This window comes from Pteropus medius, unplaced genomic scaffold (assembly GCF_902729225.1).
Source record: "Pteropus medius unplaced genomic scaffold, Ma_sr-lr_union100, whole genome shotgun sequence".
In the NCBI taxonomy this organism is placed as follows: domain Eukaryota; kingdom Metazoa; phylum Chordata; class Mammalia; order Chiroptera; family Pteropodidae; genus Pteropus; species Pteropus medius.
In genome coordinates this window covers 19,440,434-19,460,599 of record NW_024344240.1, presented here as the reverse complement: position 1 = coordinate 19,460,599, position 20,166 = coordinate 19,440,434, and the positions used below count along the sequence as shown (strand labels likewise).

General features: G+C 38.5%; 1 protein-coding gene and 1 pseudogene across 2 annotated transcripts; one reads left to right on the top strand and one right to left on the bottom strand.

Moving 5' to 3' along the window:
• Window positions 1-525: 525 nt before the first annotated feature.
• Window positions 526-17,053, bottom strand: NUDT4 (nudix hydrolase 4). 2 transcript variants are annotated; one of them, XM_039869041.1, is made up of 5 exons: window positions 16,594-17,053; window positions 6,957-7,067; window positions 5,881-5,925; window positions 3,675-3,762; window positions 526-3,386 (listed from the first exon to the last, which is right to left on the bottom strand). In XM_039869041.1, the coding sequence occupies exons 1-5, from the start codon at window positions 16,690-16,692 to the stop codon at window positions 3,184-3,186; spliced, it is 546 nt and encodes a 181-aa protein (XP_039724975.1). In that variant the 5' UTR covers window positions 16,693-17,053; the 3' UTR covers window positions 526-3,183. The 2 variants fall into 2 exon arrangements, with proteins under 2 accessions (XP_039724975.1, XP_039724976.1); XM_039869042.1 differs by having other exon boundaries at window positions 3,675-3,759; window positions 16,594-17,044.
• Window positions 17,054-19,311: 2,258 nt separating this feature from the next.
• Window positions 19,312-19,432, top strand: LOC120607587 (uncharacterized; annotated as a pseudogene).
• The last annotated feature ends 734 nt before the right edge of the window (window positions 19,433-20,166 follow it).

Here is a 20,166-nt window from a genome sequence, read left to right as displayed (position 1 = left end):
AACTATACAGCAACATTCCAGGTGTAACCAATTCATTAAAAATTGTATTTTAATAAACGACTAGGGTTTATCACTGTGTCACTTTGTAGAAAATTCTGCTTTGAGACCTGTAGAGAATTCTTGTATTTCAATGTGAAAACACTGGAAAATGCCAAGCTTTTCCCTTACAATTGAAATAAGACTTGAGTAGAACTTTTAAGTGGGGATTCTAAAGTTGGTTTTGGGTAAACAGAATTTGGGGAAAATATAATGGCAGGCAGGGTGCCTACAGCCAGTTAATCTTTCAAATGGAGCTGCAATAATTAAAGCAATGGTAGTAAAGACAACATCTGCAACTCATTACAGCAAAATACAGAATAAGCTCTTGAAAATTATTAAAACCCAGTTAATTCCACTAGTAAGGGAAGTGTAGAAATGTACTACTGAGATAATGTATGACCACCAACTGGAGAAAAGTAATGTTACTATGGAATGCCAGATAAGTTTTCACTTGCACAGTTTTATGTTTAAAAAAGGAAAAGATAATTTATTTCCATTTTTATTTGCTGTTTCCAAATATATATATAAAAAAAGTCAAGATTCTTACACCAATTATCTCAAATAAGACCATGCAAAGCAATTCAAAGTGTATACAACAATCACCATCACCCCCACCCCCACCCCCTCACTTTTGCTTCATTATACAACTGTGTGATCAACAATGGAAAACTGAATGGCATGTGCCTGGCTGGAAAATTTCACCTGTTTACAAAAGACAAAAAACCCAACAACGAACATGCAGGATAGTTGCTACTTTTTTTTATTTAGGAGGCACACGGGACTGCAAATTTTAGCTGCCCAATTTTATCCAACTACCCCACAGAAAGCACAATAACAGTCCCAACATTCTGTAAACTTTGGAGCTCTGAGACAGACACTTTGTTATCTGTAGCATTTAACTTTTGAGCCTGAAAATGTAGGCTTTTTCTTGTAATAGAAATTTCATTAGGGCCTTCCCTCTAATTTTGCTAGACTGGGTTTCAGAATAGTGAAGAAACCATCCTTTGAAATCTAAAGTGTGAAAACGGTAACAACTGTAAAGTATTCTGCTGCATTATACCAAGTTTTGCTAGTTGCATAGACTAAAGACAGTTGGTTTGCTAAATGGCACTGAAGAAAATTCCAACTCAGTGGCACTAATTTGTCTAAATGTTTCTGACCAAAGAAAATTATACAACAATATTTATAGGCTCACTTTTAAGAGATGGCTGACATTAATACTGTACATATTTTACAGGTCAAATACATAGTCTAAGAGTTTATAAAATAAGTTCATGCATTATTAACTCTAAAAATGTCATGTACAATATACCTCTCCCCACCCCAAGTACTTGTGACAGCATTTCAGGTGGACGCAGTCTTATATACAAAAACAATCCAGTTTCTCTGCTGTGTTAAGTACGTAATTTAAATGAACTTCAGAGACTAATGAGAAAAAAATCTTAGTCCATTGAAGATTGATAGAAAAGTGTCAATCTGTGGGATTTAAAATGTTTTCTTTTTTAAAAAACACCCAGAATACATAACCTCTGTACAAAGAAAAATATAAAAATTCTGGATGATGTTTGATTATACTACATAATTTAGAATGAAATGTCACTGGTTAAATTACTCATTCCTTTGACAGCATTAATTGTGAATCAATGTTTATATTTAGTTCAGCTGCATTTTATGGCACAAGATCTCATTTTTAAAACAGTGGCACCAATTTTCCTTAAGTGTAACAGCACTATTTTTAGCAGCAATTATATTTTAAAGGTTAACAATTAGAACAAATGTATTATAACTATACTTATTTTCTACTTTATATTCACCAGTTACAATATTTACAAGAAGCTAATGTCTACATATAGAATGATGTTGTCCTTGTCCCTGTCCCCCACTCCACATCTTATTCAAACGTTTTTCCTCCCACTTCATTTTTCACCTGTTAAGGGAAGTATAGGAGTATCAGAGAAGGTACCTACATGTATTTTAGATAGGTTTCTTGATTTTGATAAGTATAAAGACAAACATAAGATAAAATCATTCTTAATTCAGCTATGTTCCAGTGCCCAAAAAGTTAAGTTATATGATAAATAGTACCTACTGACAACCTATAGAAGACAAGACAACCTAAGGCGCCCTAACAACCTAAGTCTGTAACAGCTGAACAGCAAGGCCATTTTGAATGTGATGCAGTCATCACTGACTGGCATTTGAGGTTAAACTCCAATCCTATCTGTGGTTATTGGTAACCAGCAAGTTGAACCAGCAAGTTTAAGTGAAGAGGTGTCACTAAATTCAAAAACTGGAAATACATTTTTAAAAGCAATTTACGCTGAGGAAAATACAGTTCTCAGTCTGCGTAAAGAGAGATTATGGATAAAGTGAACTGGCAACTGTGCCTGCTAACTCAAATTCCATGAATAAAGTTTTCATGAGATGTATTTGCTACATGCGTTTTGCTTACACTACAACTTCTTAAAAATTGCCAACTCTATAAAGTTAAAATTTTGTGTAAAAGGACTATTGAGTTACAGGGAAATTGGATATATCAGGTAGCTAGTGACATAATACTAGTTGTAAGACAAATGAGTTCATAAATTCTTGAAAACAGCAAATTAAGTCCTTTGTCAAATGGTTATTGGAACTTACAGAAAATAGGCCAAATCTGGAATTTATGAATTAAAATTGTGATCCTATGAAACAAGTTTTTGGATGGATAGTTTTTTAATACCAATAATTATTTTTATAAATTCCCAGAACAGAAGAATTTGTTAAATATGTTAATGCTGTGAATGAGGAACAATTTAGGGGTGAAATATCCCCACGAGTTGATCTGAAAAAAATAGACTGACATCAAATGGACAAAAAGCTAAAAAATGCTGTGAAAAAAATGACGACCAAAACATACAGAGAGTGGGATGGAGCAGGGGGAGCAGTTAAGGCATCTAAAAAAAATTCCACATGGCTTTGGCTTATTAAAATATTTTACACTATTAAAAAAAAAAGATCTGAAAGCATCTGAAAAACATGCAAATTGTTTGAAAACCCTGCATGGCAAATTCAGACAGTTTGCAAACGTCATTCAGATGTTTGCTAAGGAAAATAAAGAAGCCTCTCCCCGTGAGATAGCGCATGGTGGGAGAGGTCCTCCCCATTCTATCTTAGGCTAGATGGCAAGCCAGAGGTCTGTGCGGCAGTTACAAACAAGGTGTTGTTATCCGGAAGGGAAGGGACTGTGGAATTTCCATTGGACGGAGAACAACCCAACTTTAGTTTTTCCAAGTACTCTGCATGTACAGGCTTATGACACTGGAGAACTTTGATGGCATCTTCTACTTTGAACCACTCTCTCTTCCTTCCTAGAAAATAGTAATGACATCAGTCACTATACAATAAAGTCAACTTTAAAAAGAAACAATGCCCCTCACTCTTCCCGCACGAATAATGACTTTCTTTTTTTTTTTGGAATGGCTTAGACAACAACTATGTTGGAGAAAAATTTTTAAATAATTCAAATGTGGAGATATATACTGTTCTTCCCTTCTCTAAAAGAAAGGTAACCAAAAGTAATTTAAGATGAAAACTGGATACAAGTATGTACTATTTGAATTAAGAGAATTCAGAAAGCAAAAGGAAAGGGAACTTACCTATATTAACAGAATCTTCCCAATCTTCTAATATTTCAGTGACAGTAAGAACATAAACATATGTTCTATGCTTTCGGTCTTGGTTCTGCTTGAATATAAAAAGAAAAGCATTTTAATCTACAGGAGCTAGCCACACACATTTTTGAGGAAAAAAATTCAGTTCTGGCATAGTGCTAATTAGCATAGCGTATGTGCCAACATAGGCACACACACTCAGTTGTAGAAGTGAGATTATGTAAAAGACAATACATTTGGAATGGTGAAATTTTTACAGCACTTTGTTTCTATCAAATATTTTTCATTAAAAAAAAATCTAAGATTGGAATGGAATCTATATTAAAAAGAACTGCATTCCTGTCATTTTTATTCTAGGTCTTATTCCCTGGGGCTAATCCTGAAGGCCTTTGAACACTATAAAGAACTGTTTCCTTCAGGACTGCTTTGAGCAGTATCTCCAGTTTGCTCAGAACATTCTTTAGAGGGTTACAAAGTGCACACACAGCACAGCCCTACTAACCCAGACTAGGCCTTCTCAACCCTGGTGTCCATTACATCACCCGGGATGAATGGCTTCTTAAGGAACACCAATTCAGTTACTTTGAGATGAGGCCTAAATATTGATATTTTTAAAGCTTCCAGATGAACTATGCACAGCCAAGGTTGGAAATATGTGGGTTAATTCAATTCTGGAATATTATGTTTAGTATTATATGTTCAAATTTAATTTTACCCATGTTAAAGTTGCCACCTACTCTTATCTTTGGTTCAAAATTAAACACAAATTGGCTTAAAGATGAAAGGGCTGCTCACCTTAATCTCAATTAAAATTAGTCTTGTTTGCTATAGTCTAAAACTATACATAATCGCCCTAACATTTTCTACCACAAATAACCTGAATAATACACCTGTTCAAACTGTGTCATGTCTTCGGGAAGTAATAATAGCAATAAATTAGAGGCATCTCTCATATAAAACTCTATTGTTCGTTATTTTAAGAATATGTTGTCTTCTCTATGCCTGGCAAATCACTACCTTTATTATGCTATGTTCACAAATGCATTAAAATCACCGAGGTAAATGATCTGGACAATTCTAATTTTCTCTTATGTTTTCTAAGGGGAAGGTCACATGGATTTAAATAGTATTTTATGGAAATTAAATAGTAAAAGCATTTACTACTACTACCTTCCCATGTTATATAAGCTTTATAATGGGAGACGTTTTAAAATGTCAAAAATTCCTGTCAGCATACTGATAGATATGCTATTTGTACCATGGCTACTCTGAATTACAAAAAAACTCTCAATACGCTTTTTAGTCTAACCAGGAGATGGTGCTGTTTAACTAGGTAAAGCAAGTACTGAATTCTGGAGAAGATGGAGCAGTATCTTAAGAACTTTACTCGTAACAATTACCGTATTCTGGGAATCAATTCTACCAATTCTACCAAGTGCTATATAAGTAGTTTTTTTCCGAATTCCTGCAATAAAAGCTTAAAAATAAAATGTACATGGTTCCACCAGAAGGACAGAACTAACCTTTAAATAGTATCTTGAAAAAAAAGTCACAATGTGCCTGATATACCATGTATCTAGATTGAATTTTGGGTAAAAATCTATTTGAGAATAGCTCCGGTCTCATGACGCGACCTTATTTCTCCCTGCCTTCCATAGAATGCCTATCAATTCCAAATTCCTTCCTCACAAATTCCATTCTGCATTCAGTAATAAGAAATTATACATAAGAGAATTGTATGCTTTTACATCTGTTCTATGTTCCTGAGCTTTGTATCCTCACACAGCTCTTTAAGGATAGTTACTATATGTTGTCTCATGTTATGTGCTTAAGGTAAGGGTACATTTCCAGACAGTACACAAGAAACTTAAGCCCTTAGATGATACTGAGAATACTGTACCTCTTAAAAGTCTATACCTAAAAAGCATAGCATGAACCAAGAAATAAGTCTTTCTACATCAATTTCACTGTATTGTTATATAGAAGAAATTACCACCCTAATATTGCTATATATAATAGATGGTATAAAAAGGTTAAGTGGCTTTTAATTCCTGCTCTGCTAATCCTTGTAACTTACTTGCCTACTGATCATTTCAGGGGAACATCTAGTTCAGGTTGCTGCCAGAATACAGTTGGTTAGAAAGGTATCACTAACTGATCAGCAAACCAAGGATTAATTTTGTTAACTCACCTCAAATATACCCAGCAGTCTGCCTAATTTTCCTTTGACTCCAGCCTGTTGAAAAAAGATGAAATGTAAAAATCTTATCTTTTCATAATAAAATTGATATGAAAATTACTTTCTGGCCATTCTAATTTTTGAATCTAAACATAATAGGCCCTCCTATACCAAGCCTCTGCGACATATTTTTGGCTAAGATTCCTGACCTGTGATTTACTGTAACATATGACTTCATTTGCTCCACATGTCAACTTGTCATTTATTTTATAAGAAATGGCAAAGACTGACCCAAAATTAGACTTTCTACAAATCTGGGACAAATGTCCTGAATGAAAACAGACTTCTGATAAATACTCTTCCTCCTCCTTACTTACAGGCCTATATTTTTTCACATGCATATGCAACCCTTCTATAGCAGAGTCCTCATTGTTCTTACCTAATACTGTAAAAGACTGATTGGAATGTCAATGCCCCCTTCATATCCATAATGTGAACTAATAGACTAGAACATGCTGTCTTCTCTATCTAGAGTCATTTCTTCCTGCTCATCCTTCGGACCTATCTCTATGAGACCTTTCTCATTACACATCAAGGCCAATAACTTTTTATGGCACTTAATCTATGCTGTTTTGCCTGTGAGTAAAAGCAAGTTGTAAATCATCAGGTGTAAGATGACAAGCAGGCCATGTGCACTTTTGTGCATGTATGTGCACAAACGACATTTTACTGAACTTTCAAACAACAAGTAAAATAAAAGCAATTTGTTTCTTCTTATTCACTTGAAAAAATCATGGCACATGATTAATGTCTCTATGTTCTTGCTCAGTGTACTATTAACCTTGTTCTGGGGCAAGGCCATAATGTTATATATTGATCACTGACCAGACTTATTGTCTGTTATACAACTGCCATGTTATACAAGTCTGGAGGACTTCCACATTGATTTTAACTGTTTCGCCAGATGAAAAAAATATGTGCTTAGCAAATTGCTAGCAACAGTTACATGCTTAAAAATGTTGAACTAGGCAACAAAATGTACCCAAATACAGTGTGTGTGAAAAGAAAAAAATTACTGTTCATCTCACCTCTTCATAAACCTCCCTCACGGCAGCACCCCAAGGTTCCTCCTCAGGCTCCATTCCTCCTCCTGGGACAATCCATTGGTCTGGGTACCGACTGCTGCTCACCAACAGCACCTGCAAGACCCACTGTAACCATCTTCTCCCAGCCTAAGAAGCACTATGCATAATAAGCAAATTTCTCAAAACTTTACAAGGTTGTAAATCTTGTCTAGATGAAGCTATTTTTAATTTTTAATAAAATTAGGGGTACATGGTCTACCACAAAAAAAGTATCTGACAGCCTTTATAAAACGCTGTCTTTCTGAATTCAGAGTTCAATAACATTATCTCATTACTAAATAATTCTTACCTAATGAAGTCATTAAAATTGCCAGATTCAATTAGTAAAAGTCTCTAATTCTTGGATAGCAACAAAGGATAAAAGCAGAGACTTGGTTTACTAGCCCAAGAGCTGTATGTACTGAGGTTTGTGGTCACATCCATTATTCTTTAGTTAGAAAATCTTAATTTGGAACATTCTTCCAAATTTAAGGATATATGACCACAGCCATGTCACCCTGTTCCTTCGCCTATAAAATGTAATACTTAGAAAACAGATGCTGTGAGAAACAGGAAAATTCAGGTAAAGCTAATGCTAGGTACATAGAGATTTCTTGTTATATTTACGATTAGATGGAAAAAGGCACCCTTCATATTCCAAACCTATATAGATTAGCAAAAGTCTTTCCATTTTGACAACAACTTTAATTTATGATCTAGGACAGGCTGGCAAGCTATAGCTCACTGCCTGTTTTTGTACAGTCTGTGAACTAAAAATGGTTTTTATATTTTTAAATTATATGAAGTTCAAATTTCAGTGGTCATTAAATAAAATTTTGAGAATCCAGTCACATTCATTCATTTTTCACATATTGTCTCTGAATATTTTTGTGTTACAACAGCAGAGTTGACTAGTTGTGACAGAGACTATATGGCCCGCAAAGCCTAAAATATTATCTGGCCCTTTGCAGGAAAAGTCTGGGGAACCCTGATCAAGAACAGCAGTAAGCTTGAAATATGCAAACACTTAAAAAAAAAAAACTATCACAAAGTATCCTGGAAGTTCAATATTTTAACAGTATCTGAAACAAGTATTATACATCCATCTCATTAAACAAAATTGTGGGCAAAGAAAGGTTGAAATTCACTTAAGTTAAAAAAAAAAAGTTTATGATAAGTAATCAAATGGTATTTGTGAAAATAACAGATGTCTTAATCAACCTGAACAAAAAATGTAAAATTACTTGGTATATTCATCAATTTAGAGCAAAGTTTAATCCCTGGTGTGGGTCCTGATATTTTGATGTGCATGCCAGCAGTTCTATCTGCTCCCTCCCTACTGCCAGAGGAACTGCTGGCCCTGAAGAGCTCACAGACAGCAGAGGACTCACTTACTTGAGCAAGCTGCCAGGAACTCAACCTTCCCCAACTGGAAAGTTCCTGGCTGACAGTTCAGCAACTCTCACCTTTCCCCTAAAACTTCTGAAAACACTGAGGTGGGAGATATGGTAATACCTAGTCAGGCACAAAACCTCCTCGATTTGAAAAAAAAAAAAAAGCAGCACACCTTTGCCTATGGACACGCCATCAATGCCGAGCAGTGATCAATTAATGCTCAAGGGATCTTAACATTGTTTCTCTCATTCTTGATCTGGATAGGAAACTATTCCTTCCACTGGCATCATTTCTTCAAGTAAATAGCTGGCAAATTAGTGGCAAATCCAGAGAAAAGCACTGTCAATTAATACAATGGTTCACAAAGCCTTAGCCTAAATACTAATGGCTGACATTGAGGGTACCACCAAGTGCAAATGTAGCAATTTTGGTGAAATGAAATGTGAGGTCTTAAACTTAAGCTTTGTTAAGAATTAGCAAATAGGGCTTACATATCAAAATCAGAAATTTAAGAGCCAGAATAAGCAAATCCAGCAAGAATTGGAAAATACAGGTTTGAACATGAAGACGTTTCTAGCGGCACAAAAGATCATAACCAAGATGGTCTTTCATTCCTTGATGCACACAATGATAGGCTAATAATAATCCACGCAGTTTCATTATCTGTAAGAAGTAACTGCCCTTATAGGATTGTTAAGTGTTAATGAGCATTAAATACCTTAAATCCTGGCCTAAGCACTCACTGTTGGCTATTAGCAGCTCTTATACTTTCCCACCAGTTGAGTTGAACCAGTTTACCAAGAATTAGGCTTGTTCTCCAAATTTTGCCAGTTGTACTTGTTTGTAATTACTGAGAGTTAAGAATGAAATGAAGGCAGAAAAAAATTAAACATCCAAAAGACTCTGCAAAGATTTATTGAAAGTGGGTTATTAGAAACTGCTATCTAAGTATGAATGAGACTACTATAAAAGACTGGGAAAAGAGAATAAAAAATCCAGAAAGAGTATGAAAAGATCTAAGTTCGAATTCTACCTTAAACAAAGTGAAACTGCAAGTCAGATTTCACTTTTGTATTTAGTTCAAAAAGGAGGCTTACCGAAGACCTATGGTATTCAAAGGCTTTGGCCCTATCAAGACTGGCAAATGAATATAAGTTAAGTTAAAACAAAAATATTTAAGGTACAAAAGCATTATATTTTAAATCAAAGGAAAAGTAAAGTGTAACTACTGGTCCTGATTGCAGAGTTGGAGGCCTCTTTTCCAACTCTGCAATCAGGACCAGTAGTTACAGTGGGTTAGGAATAATCTTGTTTCTATTATTGCCTGGATGAAATTCCTACTACACAATTCTGTGCTCTTTAAGCAACTTCCTTGATTACCTTCATAATGGGATAGAATGGTGTAGGTGGCTTACCACCGGAAAAGTACATCTTCATTTAGTAAATAGAGGTTTTAAAACCATAGATAGTCATAATGTTTGAGTCTTGAAAAAATGAAATTCAGTGTTATATATCTAGGTCAATGACTGTTATGTTCCCATTTGTCCAAGATAAGAGCTAAATTACATAAGGTTAATATGTTGAAAAAACCCATTAGTATATATATTCTGTCTGCTTTTCTGTGCTAACACTTAAGCTTCCTTCCAATTTAAAACCAAATCTTTTATCTACAGGACATCATTAAAATATGACTGAATTTCTCTTCTAGAAATCAGTGTCATGGAACCCTTGCACGGTTTAATATCTCCCTTCATAAATTACTATTTAGAAAGCCTTGAGAAAACAAATCTAGAAGTTCTGGACAAATGATTTAGCTGAAACCAAGAAGTTATCATGCAATGACATTTCAAAATGATTAAATTTCATCAAGCCATTAACTTGAAATCCATCTTTCCAAAAATGATCAATTCAAATGAGTCATTAATACTTGTACAGAAATGACCAACGTCTAAACTACTAGCTTAAGAGACTTGATGATAAACCTTTGGTGATGGTACAGATTTGAAAACCAGTATGTTTCATTAAGTACTTGCCTACTCATCTTGAGTACTTCATCTGGAGTTCAAATGAGGTCAAGGAAATATTTGTGTGTGAGGAAGAAGGCAGGGGGAGGGTGATAATTAGGAGCAAGAACTGAGGAATATATTCCATAGACAAGAGTAGAACTACGGCATGGGTCTGCCAAGGTAGAAGAAATGAATATGAGTAGCATAAGCAGAGACAAGGACAACTAAAACTCCTCCAACACAGTGGAAAAATCTAAACCTATAGAACCACATCCCAAAGCATTATTATCCAATACCCTCAGTCCCCAATCTACTAGGACCTAAAATATAGCTTTAACATGCTAACTAATACTCTATGACAAGGATAATCTATAAAAGCTTATTCAGTAAGAGGATATAACAACAGCTGACAGATCCATATATAGTCATTAACAGGTTTTAAATTCCTTTTCGGTTATCTTTCTGGGTATATTAGACTTTGTATAGCCAAAAAGACAGTCTGTTACATTTGTGACAAGATGACAGAGATGAAAGACATTCAATATTCCAAATAAGCCAGAGCTGAGACCAAAGGAAAGATTTATAAAAAGAAGGCTAGTCAACCCACCAGGTTGCAGAATTAGACTTGAACTGCACTTAAACCCTAAAGCCAATGCTGTTAAGAGTGATGAAAAATAAAGACATTTTTTCTTCCACGATCCAACCTGACCACCTTCATTATAAGCACTCCTCCCACTACACTATCAGACCTTACCCATCTCTTTCCATGTATTAATGATTTTACGCGACATTATTGAAAAGTCATTTCTCATACGTGTCTTTTTCTTAGAAATCTAATGTTTTAAATATTTGCAATAGAAGTATTCCTCATTTTAAGCAGAGATAATGGTCAACTTAGAACCAGCCCTGAGTCATACTGAATGAAGGTTTATCTGAACTGGAATTATTATTATAGATTCTATACCCCAGGGGTCGCCAATCAACAAGCCCAGCAGACTGGTCCTCTTGGCCTGTTAAAAACAGGCCACACAGTAGGAGGTAAGCTAAGCTTCATCCATATTTGTAAGCATTCCCCAGTGCTAGCATCATAGCCGCAGTTCCACTTCAGATCAGGTATTAGATTCTCACAGGAGCACAGGTCTCTGGTGCCAAAAAGGTTGGGGACCACTGCTAAACCCACTGTTGCCCAACAAATCCTCTTCACTCGGGATATGTAAGAGCCTGTAAAAACTAAAAAATGCTGTTCAAGGTCTATGTAATTCAGTTATGCCTTCAGGAGCTGGAGGTACGTGAACTGGTGTTAGTCCCCTTCACCAAGTGCAAAATTGCCTTTTGTTTCAGCTTTTATCTTAAAACTGTTCTTGGTCACAAGCCTGCATCTGGGAACAACTGGCTACTACAGATGATTACTTCCTTCCAGTAAAAACATAGCTAACTATCCAGAGAACTTGTCTAAATCTAAGAATGAAGAGTTTTATTTTGTGAATTTAGAAGCTATTTGGGGGTGATTGTTCTTCATTATTATGATCCAGGGCAGCATGAATAGTTAAAACTACCTCTACCACAGTTAAGAGTTTCATAGGCATTTAGCCAAAATTAGGCCAGCAGCATGTTGAAAACACTCACTATGCACACAAAGATTTTAAAAGACCATAAGTTACAACAATAGTTATTATATCCACTAACTAAGCCACCTATTACTAAGGAAATTAGTACTGCTTTTTGGACTACAGAGACAGTGCTATAGGAGGATGAGAAATAAGTTCATGCTGCAAAAAAATGCGTTTAACCCGAATTAGATTATAGGGGATTGGTAGAAAGATGTATGTCAATCAATAATAGTAAATGGGTTGATCATGTTTTCTTCTAGCATGTTTTGAAGTGATGAAGTAAGCTTTTACACAATTAGATGACCAAGACCCTAAGAAAATAACAGATACAAATTCTACAGGAGCACCTTCCCTCGAGGGAAATAGCTGGTAAAAGTGGCCTAAGAAAGCCCTTCTTTAGGTCTAGGAGATCTGCAGGCACAGACATAGAGAGAGGTTGGTGACAATCTCTGTGTTTAGAAAAAGACTACCTTTGGGTATTTATTTTTTATGAAAGTGGTCTTAATTTAAAGCAAGTACCTTCAAGGACTTAAATCTGAAGGAACTATAAGCTCCAAAGTATAAATGTCTGAAAAAGATAGACTGCCTGTTGATTGTAAGCATAAAAAATGCTAATAGAGATTTAACTGTACTAATATTTTTATTAGCTCTGCTTTTAGAGTTCCATAGGTTTTGAGACTCTACTTTTCCCACCTCCCCAAGCCTTAGTTTCAGTGCATGATTTCATAGAACTTATTTTGGGGATACACATTTAGCATTTAGCAGATTATTTGAAGAACACAGCCCCTCACTTAAGAGTGCTTCAAAGCTAATTAGAGCAATAAGTCCAAATGGAAGAGTCAGTTCTTAAGACTGTTTTGTCCACAATAGAATTATGAGAAGATCTTAACTTCTCTGCAGTTTATGCAAATGAGAACATGGGAGGCCACCATGATTCATTCATGGCTAAAGACATGAGATGGCTGCAAGCTAGAATAAGCTCATGGATATTAATTATAATTTTATTTCTTTTTAATGAAAATAAACCATTCTAAACTATATATATGACTTTAGAAGAAAAATAAACTCTTGGAAAAAAAAAAAAGACTTTTGTCAATGTTTGTCTCACAACTGTGGTGGGACCTCACCCAGGATCAAGGCATTTTTATTTCTCCCTTTGGCACTCTATCGTATTTTGCTACCAGATCTTTCTCAAACTTGAATACATCTAAAATCTAAAATATTCCCTGTTCAAAACTAAGAGTTTTCTTGCCTAGCAATCCTTCAGCCTTACATTTAAGGTGCTCTGTTTTCCAACTATTATTTGTTCTATGCTATCATAAGCTGCAACCCAACCAGACCACAGCCAAGTGTTGCTGTTTGTGATGCTGGTCCTTTCCCACTCCTAAAATCCAACTCCAAATGACTCATACTGAACCTCAACCTTGGAGCTCCTGATAGCACTTTCACCTTATTTCCCTTTATATCAGCCATTTGTCTAACCTCCCGCTACAGCGTATGTTCCTTAGGAGATGACACTTCCTTTTTCCATTCCTATTAAAACTACCTAATATGCAAACATGTTCAACAGAATTCATTTTGGTTAGTTTTTGTGAATGAATATTCACTGCACAATATCCTCTCTCACTGCACAAACATAGTATCCCAGCTGCTCTATGGGACATGTGGGCTTGCCTGGAAGCTAAATTGCCAAAAACTACGGGTGGTTCCTCACAGAAATAACTAGCTGAAGAGAGGATCATATGAACATGAGATTTAGAAATAAAAGACCTGGACTCAAAACTATCTTCTGTGACCTTGATAAGTTATTTCTGCCACCCAATTTCTTCCTATACAAATGCTAATGTTTATTATTTTGCTCACAAGGTAGAAACATAAAATGGGAATATGTAAAACTACCCCCCAAAAAACACAGACTTGCTGTTAGAACAACTTGTTTGAGACTAAGGGCTACTGAGAACTCCAGTATAGGGAGAGCCAGATCAGGGCACTGTTGCAGTTTTTGGGGGTCAAACAGCAGTTACTATTATTTTTTTCAATCTACATTCTATAAATATATCATGCTAGAATAAAGCATACATTTAAATCTCCCAATTAAGATCTAGGTGTTCTTAACACAGTAGTGAGAAACAAAATCTCAAATATTAGCTAGAGAGAGGTGAGTTCAAGCTGGCTAGCAATGTAGTTTCAACAGGATAAGAACACATAGCAAAAAACACCAAGATGTCCAGGAAGGCTAACTAATAGGGTTCATTCTATAATTATTGTATAATAGGAGGAGCCCCAACTATACACAACTACAGAAATGGAGACCCTTAAGAACTAAACCAGACATTAAAATTGGCTGTGCATTTTAGAGAATTCAGTCTTCTCTCAGAGTATATTTTCTAACAAACTGATTCACTTGGTTTCTCAACCCAGAGATTATCAGATTTACAAAGTTTTATGGATTATCTAATAAATTCTCCAAATCTCGCTCTTTCATTTTATCTAATAGCACTAGTCTCTTGACTCAACTAGAAGCTAGTAATTTAGCATTTATTATAGCAGAAACAATTTCCAAGTATAAAAAGAACTCATTTATCTGCTAAGGCAATTTCTGAATTCTCCTCAGACTGCCTCACCATTCACACAATAAAGATCATTTCAATTTCCTCCCATTTCCCATATTTTCCCCTGGGAACCTATGTTTTACAAAGCTTGAATTCCAAGTTCAAGTTATGGCAAGACTTCAAAGTTACTACTTTCAGAAAGGCTTCCAAGCTCAGCCTCACAAAATCTCATTCAGTGTGTGCACCCAATTGCTATGGACTGGGCCCTATGCCAAGAACCCAGCATCAGGAGCAGAGACTAGATCCTGAATTCTGACTCTACCACTTCCTAATTATGTCATTTGGGCAAAGTACTTGTGCTCTGCAACTGTCTCCTATAAACCAGCACTAAGAAGATTAAATGTAACAACTTAATGGTCTTCAGGCAGTGCCCCACACAAGGTAAGCACTCAACTAAGAATGTGGTTACACAACAGTTGAGCTTATCAGACAAGATCCTTGACCTATCTTGATCACTTTTGGCTGTTATATTCTTTGATATTCAAAGATTGCTTTGTCCTAAGGTGGCCCTTCCCTCAAGGACCTTCAAATCCTCTTTTTTAAAATAGGATGCACTTAAGGCTTGTTGACTTTGTTACTTTGTAAATGTTAAAAACCCATTCTCCTTCTATTTTCTACCTCAAGGTAGGCCCAGCTCCTAGAGAGACCAATTTCCTCTGAAAACTCCTTCAAAATTTAGGGTTAACGCTTAAAGCCTTCGAACCCAGCAATCACCACCCACTGAAAAGTCTGGTTTCTTTTCAAAAAATAAAGACAAAACAAGAGTTTGAAGAGCACCATTTGGAAGCATTTTGATTTTTGTTAGCATCCTAAGAACTGAGTGTCCACTATGTCATATTCATACTAACTACAGGGATTAACAATAAGCCATTAAATTCCCATCTCCAACTTCAGCTATTTTACTGGACACAGTTGGTTATGGAAGCGGAAATCAGAATGTTCATTTTTTTCCCTGTCTAATCATTTTAGGAGTGGCTATGCTAAAAGATTTTCATTGGCTACCAACTGACCATTATCGCCCTAAGCAATTTTAAAACAGTGACCATTTTTTAAATTAAATAAATGTAACTGAAGAAAGTAAAAATTGCTCTCCAAGGAAATTTCAAGGGCCTATCAACCCAATGCAGACGAATAAATTACAGATTGACTGCTTACTCTTAGAACAAGGAAAGACTGCTCTCCTCTCCAGATGTCAAGCCACACATTGCCAAGTAAAGAAGCTTTGATAAATATGCTGAGAGCTAGAGATTACTGTCTGAAAGTGGTAACTTTGCCCGCCGCTAGTTTATCTTCTCTCTTCTGGCGTTATTTCACATTTTCCACTAACCATTTTTCTGCAGTCAGAAAACTATAAAAGGAGGCTTTAAAAAAAAAAAATCAAGTACAAATTATGACAAGTGCTTGTGAGGTTAAGGATCCACTTAAAAGTAGGGCTGACGGAACTAGACCGAACGGGTTTTTATTTTAAAGCACAGAACTGTTTGGCTATTCCACAAACCTGCCTAGATTTAATCCGAAACCGCAAACTGCTGTAAAATGGAAGGAAAATGTAACAGAGGCAGAAGGGCTCAGGCTGCAACACTCACGCCATTTCCACCCCTCTACTAGCACTTAAGGTTTGTCAGCTTCACGCTTGGTTCGCTTAAAATGGTGACTCCGGCTAGGGGAGACCTACACGGCCCGGGGCCTTCCCGGGGGCCAAGAGGCGTCTCGGCCTCCCGTCCAGACGACCGTCCAGTTAAGTGAACGATGGGCTGGGCGAGCCCCTTTGTCTCTATCAAACCAGAGAAAGAAAGGAAGGAAGGAGGGAGGAAGGGCGACAGGGAGGGAAGGAAGGAGGGAGGGAGGGGCTCATAATCCCTGCCAGCCCTGCAGGCAGACGGAGGGTCGGGCGAGGGAAGGGAAGGGCAAGGCTCCCCCTCAACCACCACCACACACCCCCGGGTCTGAGGGCGCAGTGCGCGCCGGCCTCCCTCACCTCGTCCTCCTGCTCACTCCGGAAGCACAGGCACGCCGCCCGCTTCTTGAAGCCCTCGCGGTCGTAGGTCCGCGTCTGGTTGGGCTTGAACTTCATCATAGAGGCGGACTCTTGCTGCCCCTGCTGCTCCGGACGCCGCTGCGGTGGCCCGGCCGCCGCCACCCCGCCGCGGAGAGGGGGCGAAGGCGAGTCGGGCGCAGGGGCGCCGGGAGGCGAGGCGGCAGCGCGGGGCGGCGCAAGGAGGCCGGTCAGTCCTGGAGCCGGCGGCCGCTCCGACGCCGGGCAGCGCGCGAGCGCCAGTCACTGGAGCCCGGGTGCCGGGGAGGAAGCGCCGCCTTTGCCCAGGCGTCCGCCGCTCTCCATGGAGCCCGCCACCCGCTCGTCTCCGCTCCCTCCGGCCGCCGCCGCCGCCGCCGCCCGGGGTATAACAAGGATCTAGAAGCGAACCACGAGGAGACAGTTGCGGGAACTCGCACCGACAGGGTAGCAGTGCCGCCCCCTCCGCCCCTATTTAGAGGGGCCTGCGCACGCCCCGCCCCCGCGTGCGCGCGCCAGTGCGCCTGCGTGCCGAGACCGTTGCGGCGGGGGAGGGGAGGCGAGGCGAGGCGAGGCGAGGCGGGGGCGGGGCCTCAGGTTCCGCAGGGCTCGCGTGCTAGTCCTCCAGCCTAGCGAGGGATGGCGGTGCCTGGCCAAAATGCCAGTGAATGGAAAAATGCAAAGACCCCCTTCCTCCCTGTTTATGAATCTTGCTACTTTTCCCATGAAGATCTTAAATACCATCTCCGCAGCAGGGGCTCTAACTACATACATCCTCAGCAAGATTGCACCCTGTTCAGGAAATGCCTGAAGGCAGCACAGTGATTGCAGAGTCTCCGCAGTGACTGTGTAGAGAGGTCTAAAATTCTGTGAAGTGAGGGGAGGGAAGAGAGTGAAGGCCTAGAGGTTTGTTAAGAGGTTTTATGGTTTCTGTTTTGCAGAAGAAAGGGAGAAGGAAAATTTACCTTTTCAAATCTGTGGTTGAGGGGTCGTTTGTATTCTTTCAAAAGTCAACTCAAGCTTAAACATTTCTTCAAAGCCATGGATAATGTCTCCCACTCCGTCCCACCGTCTAGAATGTATTCGTTAATTCTGGCAATGGCTAATATTTACTAAGTGTTTTTCTTGTGTATCTTATGCTAAGTAACAGGCACAGCCCGGGTATTGGAGCCACAACACTGAATATAATGGGATGTCTGCCATTTGAGAGCTTAAAGCTTCCCAGGGGCCAACGACCTTTAGATTTCAGTGTCGTATAGGATCTAAGATAGAAGCTAGGCCTTGTGTTAAAGGAGCTAATTCATTCCATCCTGACCCCTCCACAGAAGCCTAGCCTGCTTAGGTCCGGGCACCTCTAACTTCATTTTTTTGTTTGCTTTTTTTTTTTTATACGACTATAAATCTTTATGCATAATCTGGTAGCTCAGTGACTAGTGGTGACTGCCCAGCTAGTAAATAAAGTGGGAATGAGTGCCCATATACTGACTCTGCACAACTTCATTTTTCATTCCTGTGGGCCTACTGTGTGCCGCACACTGACATCTAAAAGCAGCCCCCACCTTTCTAGGATCTTAGGCACCTGAGAGCAGATAGTCAAATATTAAACAATCACACAAGTACATGTAAAACTATAAATATGATAAGGTTGAAGGTGGTAGAGGGTTTCATAGGAAGATGTGACCAGATCTGCAAGTTGTAAAAAGCTTCTTGAGGCATCTCAGCTGTAGCTAAAAGCTGAAGGAGGAGGAGGAGCTAAGTAGACCAAGAAGAGCCTGGTGAACTTTCAAGCTGAGGGAACTAGGACTCACGCAAAGTCCAGTGGGGGAGGGAGCAAGGGGGAGTTTGTAGAAATGAAAGAAAAAGGCCAGTGTGGCAGCAGACAGCGTAGAGGTAGCTGGGGTCCATCTCTAGCCCATAGGGTTGTGAGGCCTGACCATTAAGAACCTAGGGGACTCTTGGAAAACTCAGAGCAGTGAACTGGTCTGTCTTCCTGTTTTAGACTCTGACTTCTTTTAGGTTCAGGACTACTGCATCTTATTCAATTTCTTACCCCTGGAGCCTAGCAGATGCAAATTCATGCAATGAGTTGAATAAATGATTTAAGAAATGAGGTTTTAAAATCTTATCAAGTCTGTATAGAGACATTTTCTAAGGCTTAGCTTTCTTATAGAAGCCACTGAAGTTTATTTCCAGATTTGCAAGCAGGGACAGACACATCTAGCTAGGAATTTCAGTATGGCTGATAATTGTTTAGATAATTGTTTCCAACTGATAAAGTGATTAATCTCACCATAGTCTTTTTAAGTGACAAAGAAGATTAAGTTTCTCCTTAAAACTCTTCAAAGTCTGGCTTCTGTTTGACATTCAATAAATACTAGTGGATTGAATGATGGTTCATGTCAGTCTTTCCCATTTAGCAGTTGCATGAAGTGAGGCACTAATCAGAGTTAACTGAGGAGGAAAGAGGAAGATGCCTGGAACTGACTCACAGAGGGGAGGAAAAGCAGCAGCATATCACATCAGTGGATATGAGCATGGGGCCACTTGCTCCAGGTTCCAGAACACTGGATTTGGTTGAAAGATTCCAAGTTCAGGTCTCATCTCTCAAATAGGTTTACAGTTTATACTACCTGGTACAAGATCACAGTAGGTCTGAAAGTGCTTTAAAATGATAAAGCTTTAGTCTGCAGCCATGCTACCCTGAACAATCCCTATCCTGTCTGATCTTGGAAGCTAAGCAGGGTCGGGCCTGGTTAGTACTTGGATGGGAGAGACTACCTAGGAAGACTAGGTGCTGTAGGTGTAAAAAGTAAAAAAAATAAATAATAAATAAGGGATCGTAAGGTGATAAGGTCCTTGCAATCTGTGAGGTCAACCAAGGGTTGCCTCACAAAAATAAAGCTTTTAAAGAAACATAAGACATTACTAATGAGGAAATTTTCATTGAAGACCTCTCCCCTCCCACCCCCCTTTCCTTTCCTCAGGGAATAGAGTAATGGAGAGAACCAGGTGCTTGGGGAGAGCTATGAATTTTCACACTGTGAGAGAGGAGGTCTTAATTTAAAAGGAAGTCTGCAACAAATGATTTAAACTGAAGAATGCTTTGATACTATGAATAACCGCCTTCCCTCCTTCCACTCTGTTAATTAGTTTGATTTTTGAGAGGGACCCAACAGAAAAAGAAACTTGTCTGACTTAAATGAAGAGAATAGAGAAAGGCCAGATCATAAATGCTGGGTCTTCATTTTCCTGTATCAGTTCCTCACTTTTAGGGTACACACCATAACCCAAAGCTCCCTGCTTAGTATTATCAAACACACATTATGCGTCTGAAATGTGCTTAGGCACTGTTCAAAGATTAGATCATATCCAGCCAGATCACAGTTGAGATAGACATGGACACAAGCTTGTTTTTCCTCTGCAGGGCCAGTAAGGACTGGGCTACACCAGCTGGTTACCTTGGGGATCAGAGTCCAATTTCAGGTTAATCTCTGTTTAGTTCACTTACTGCAGTACTGTCTTACCTAGAACTTAATA

Bases quoted from the DNA above. Each gene is read 5' to 3' on its own strand.
- NUDT4 (XM_039869041.1), bottom strand. From the start codon at position 16,692: ATGATGAAGTTCAAGCCCAACCAGACGCGGACCTACGACCGCGAGGGC. The intron at 7,068-16,593 runs GTGAGGGAGGCC...TGGGTCTTGCAG, and splicing joins GGAGTGAGCAGGAGGACGAG to GTGCTGTTGGTGAGCAGCAG. The intron at 3,387-3,674 runs GTAAGTTCCCTT...ACTATTTTCTAG, and splicing joins GGAAGATTCTGTTAATATAG to GAAGGAAGAGAGAGTGGTTC.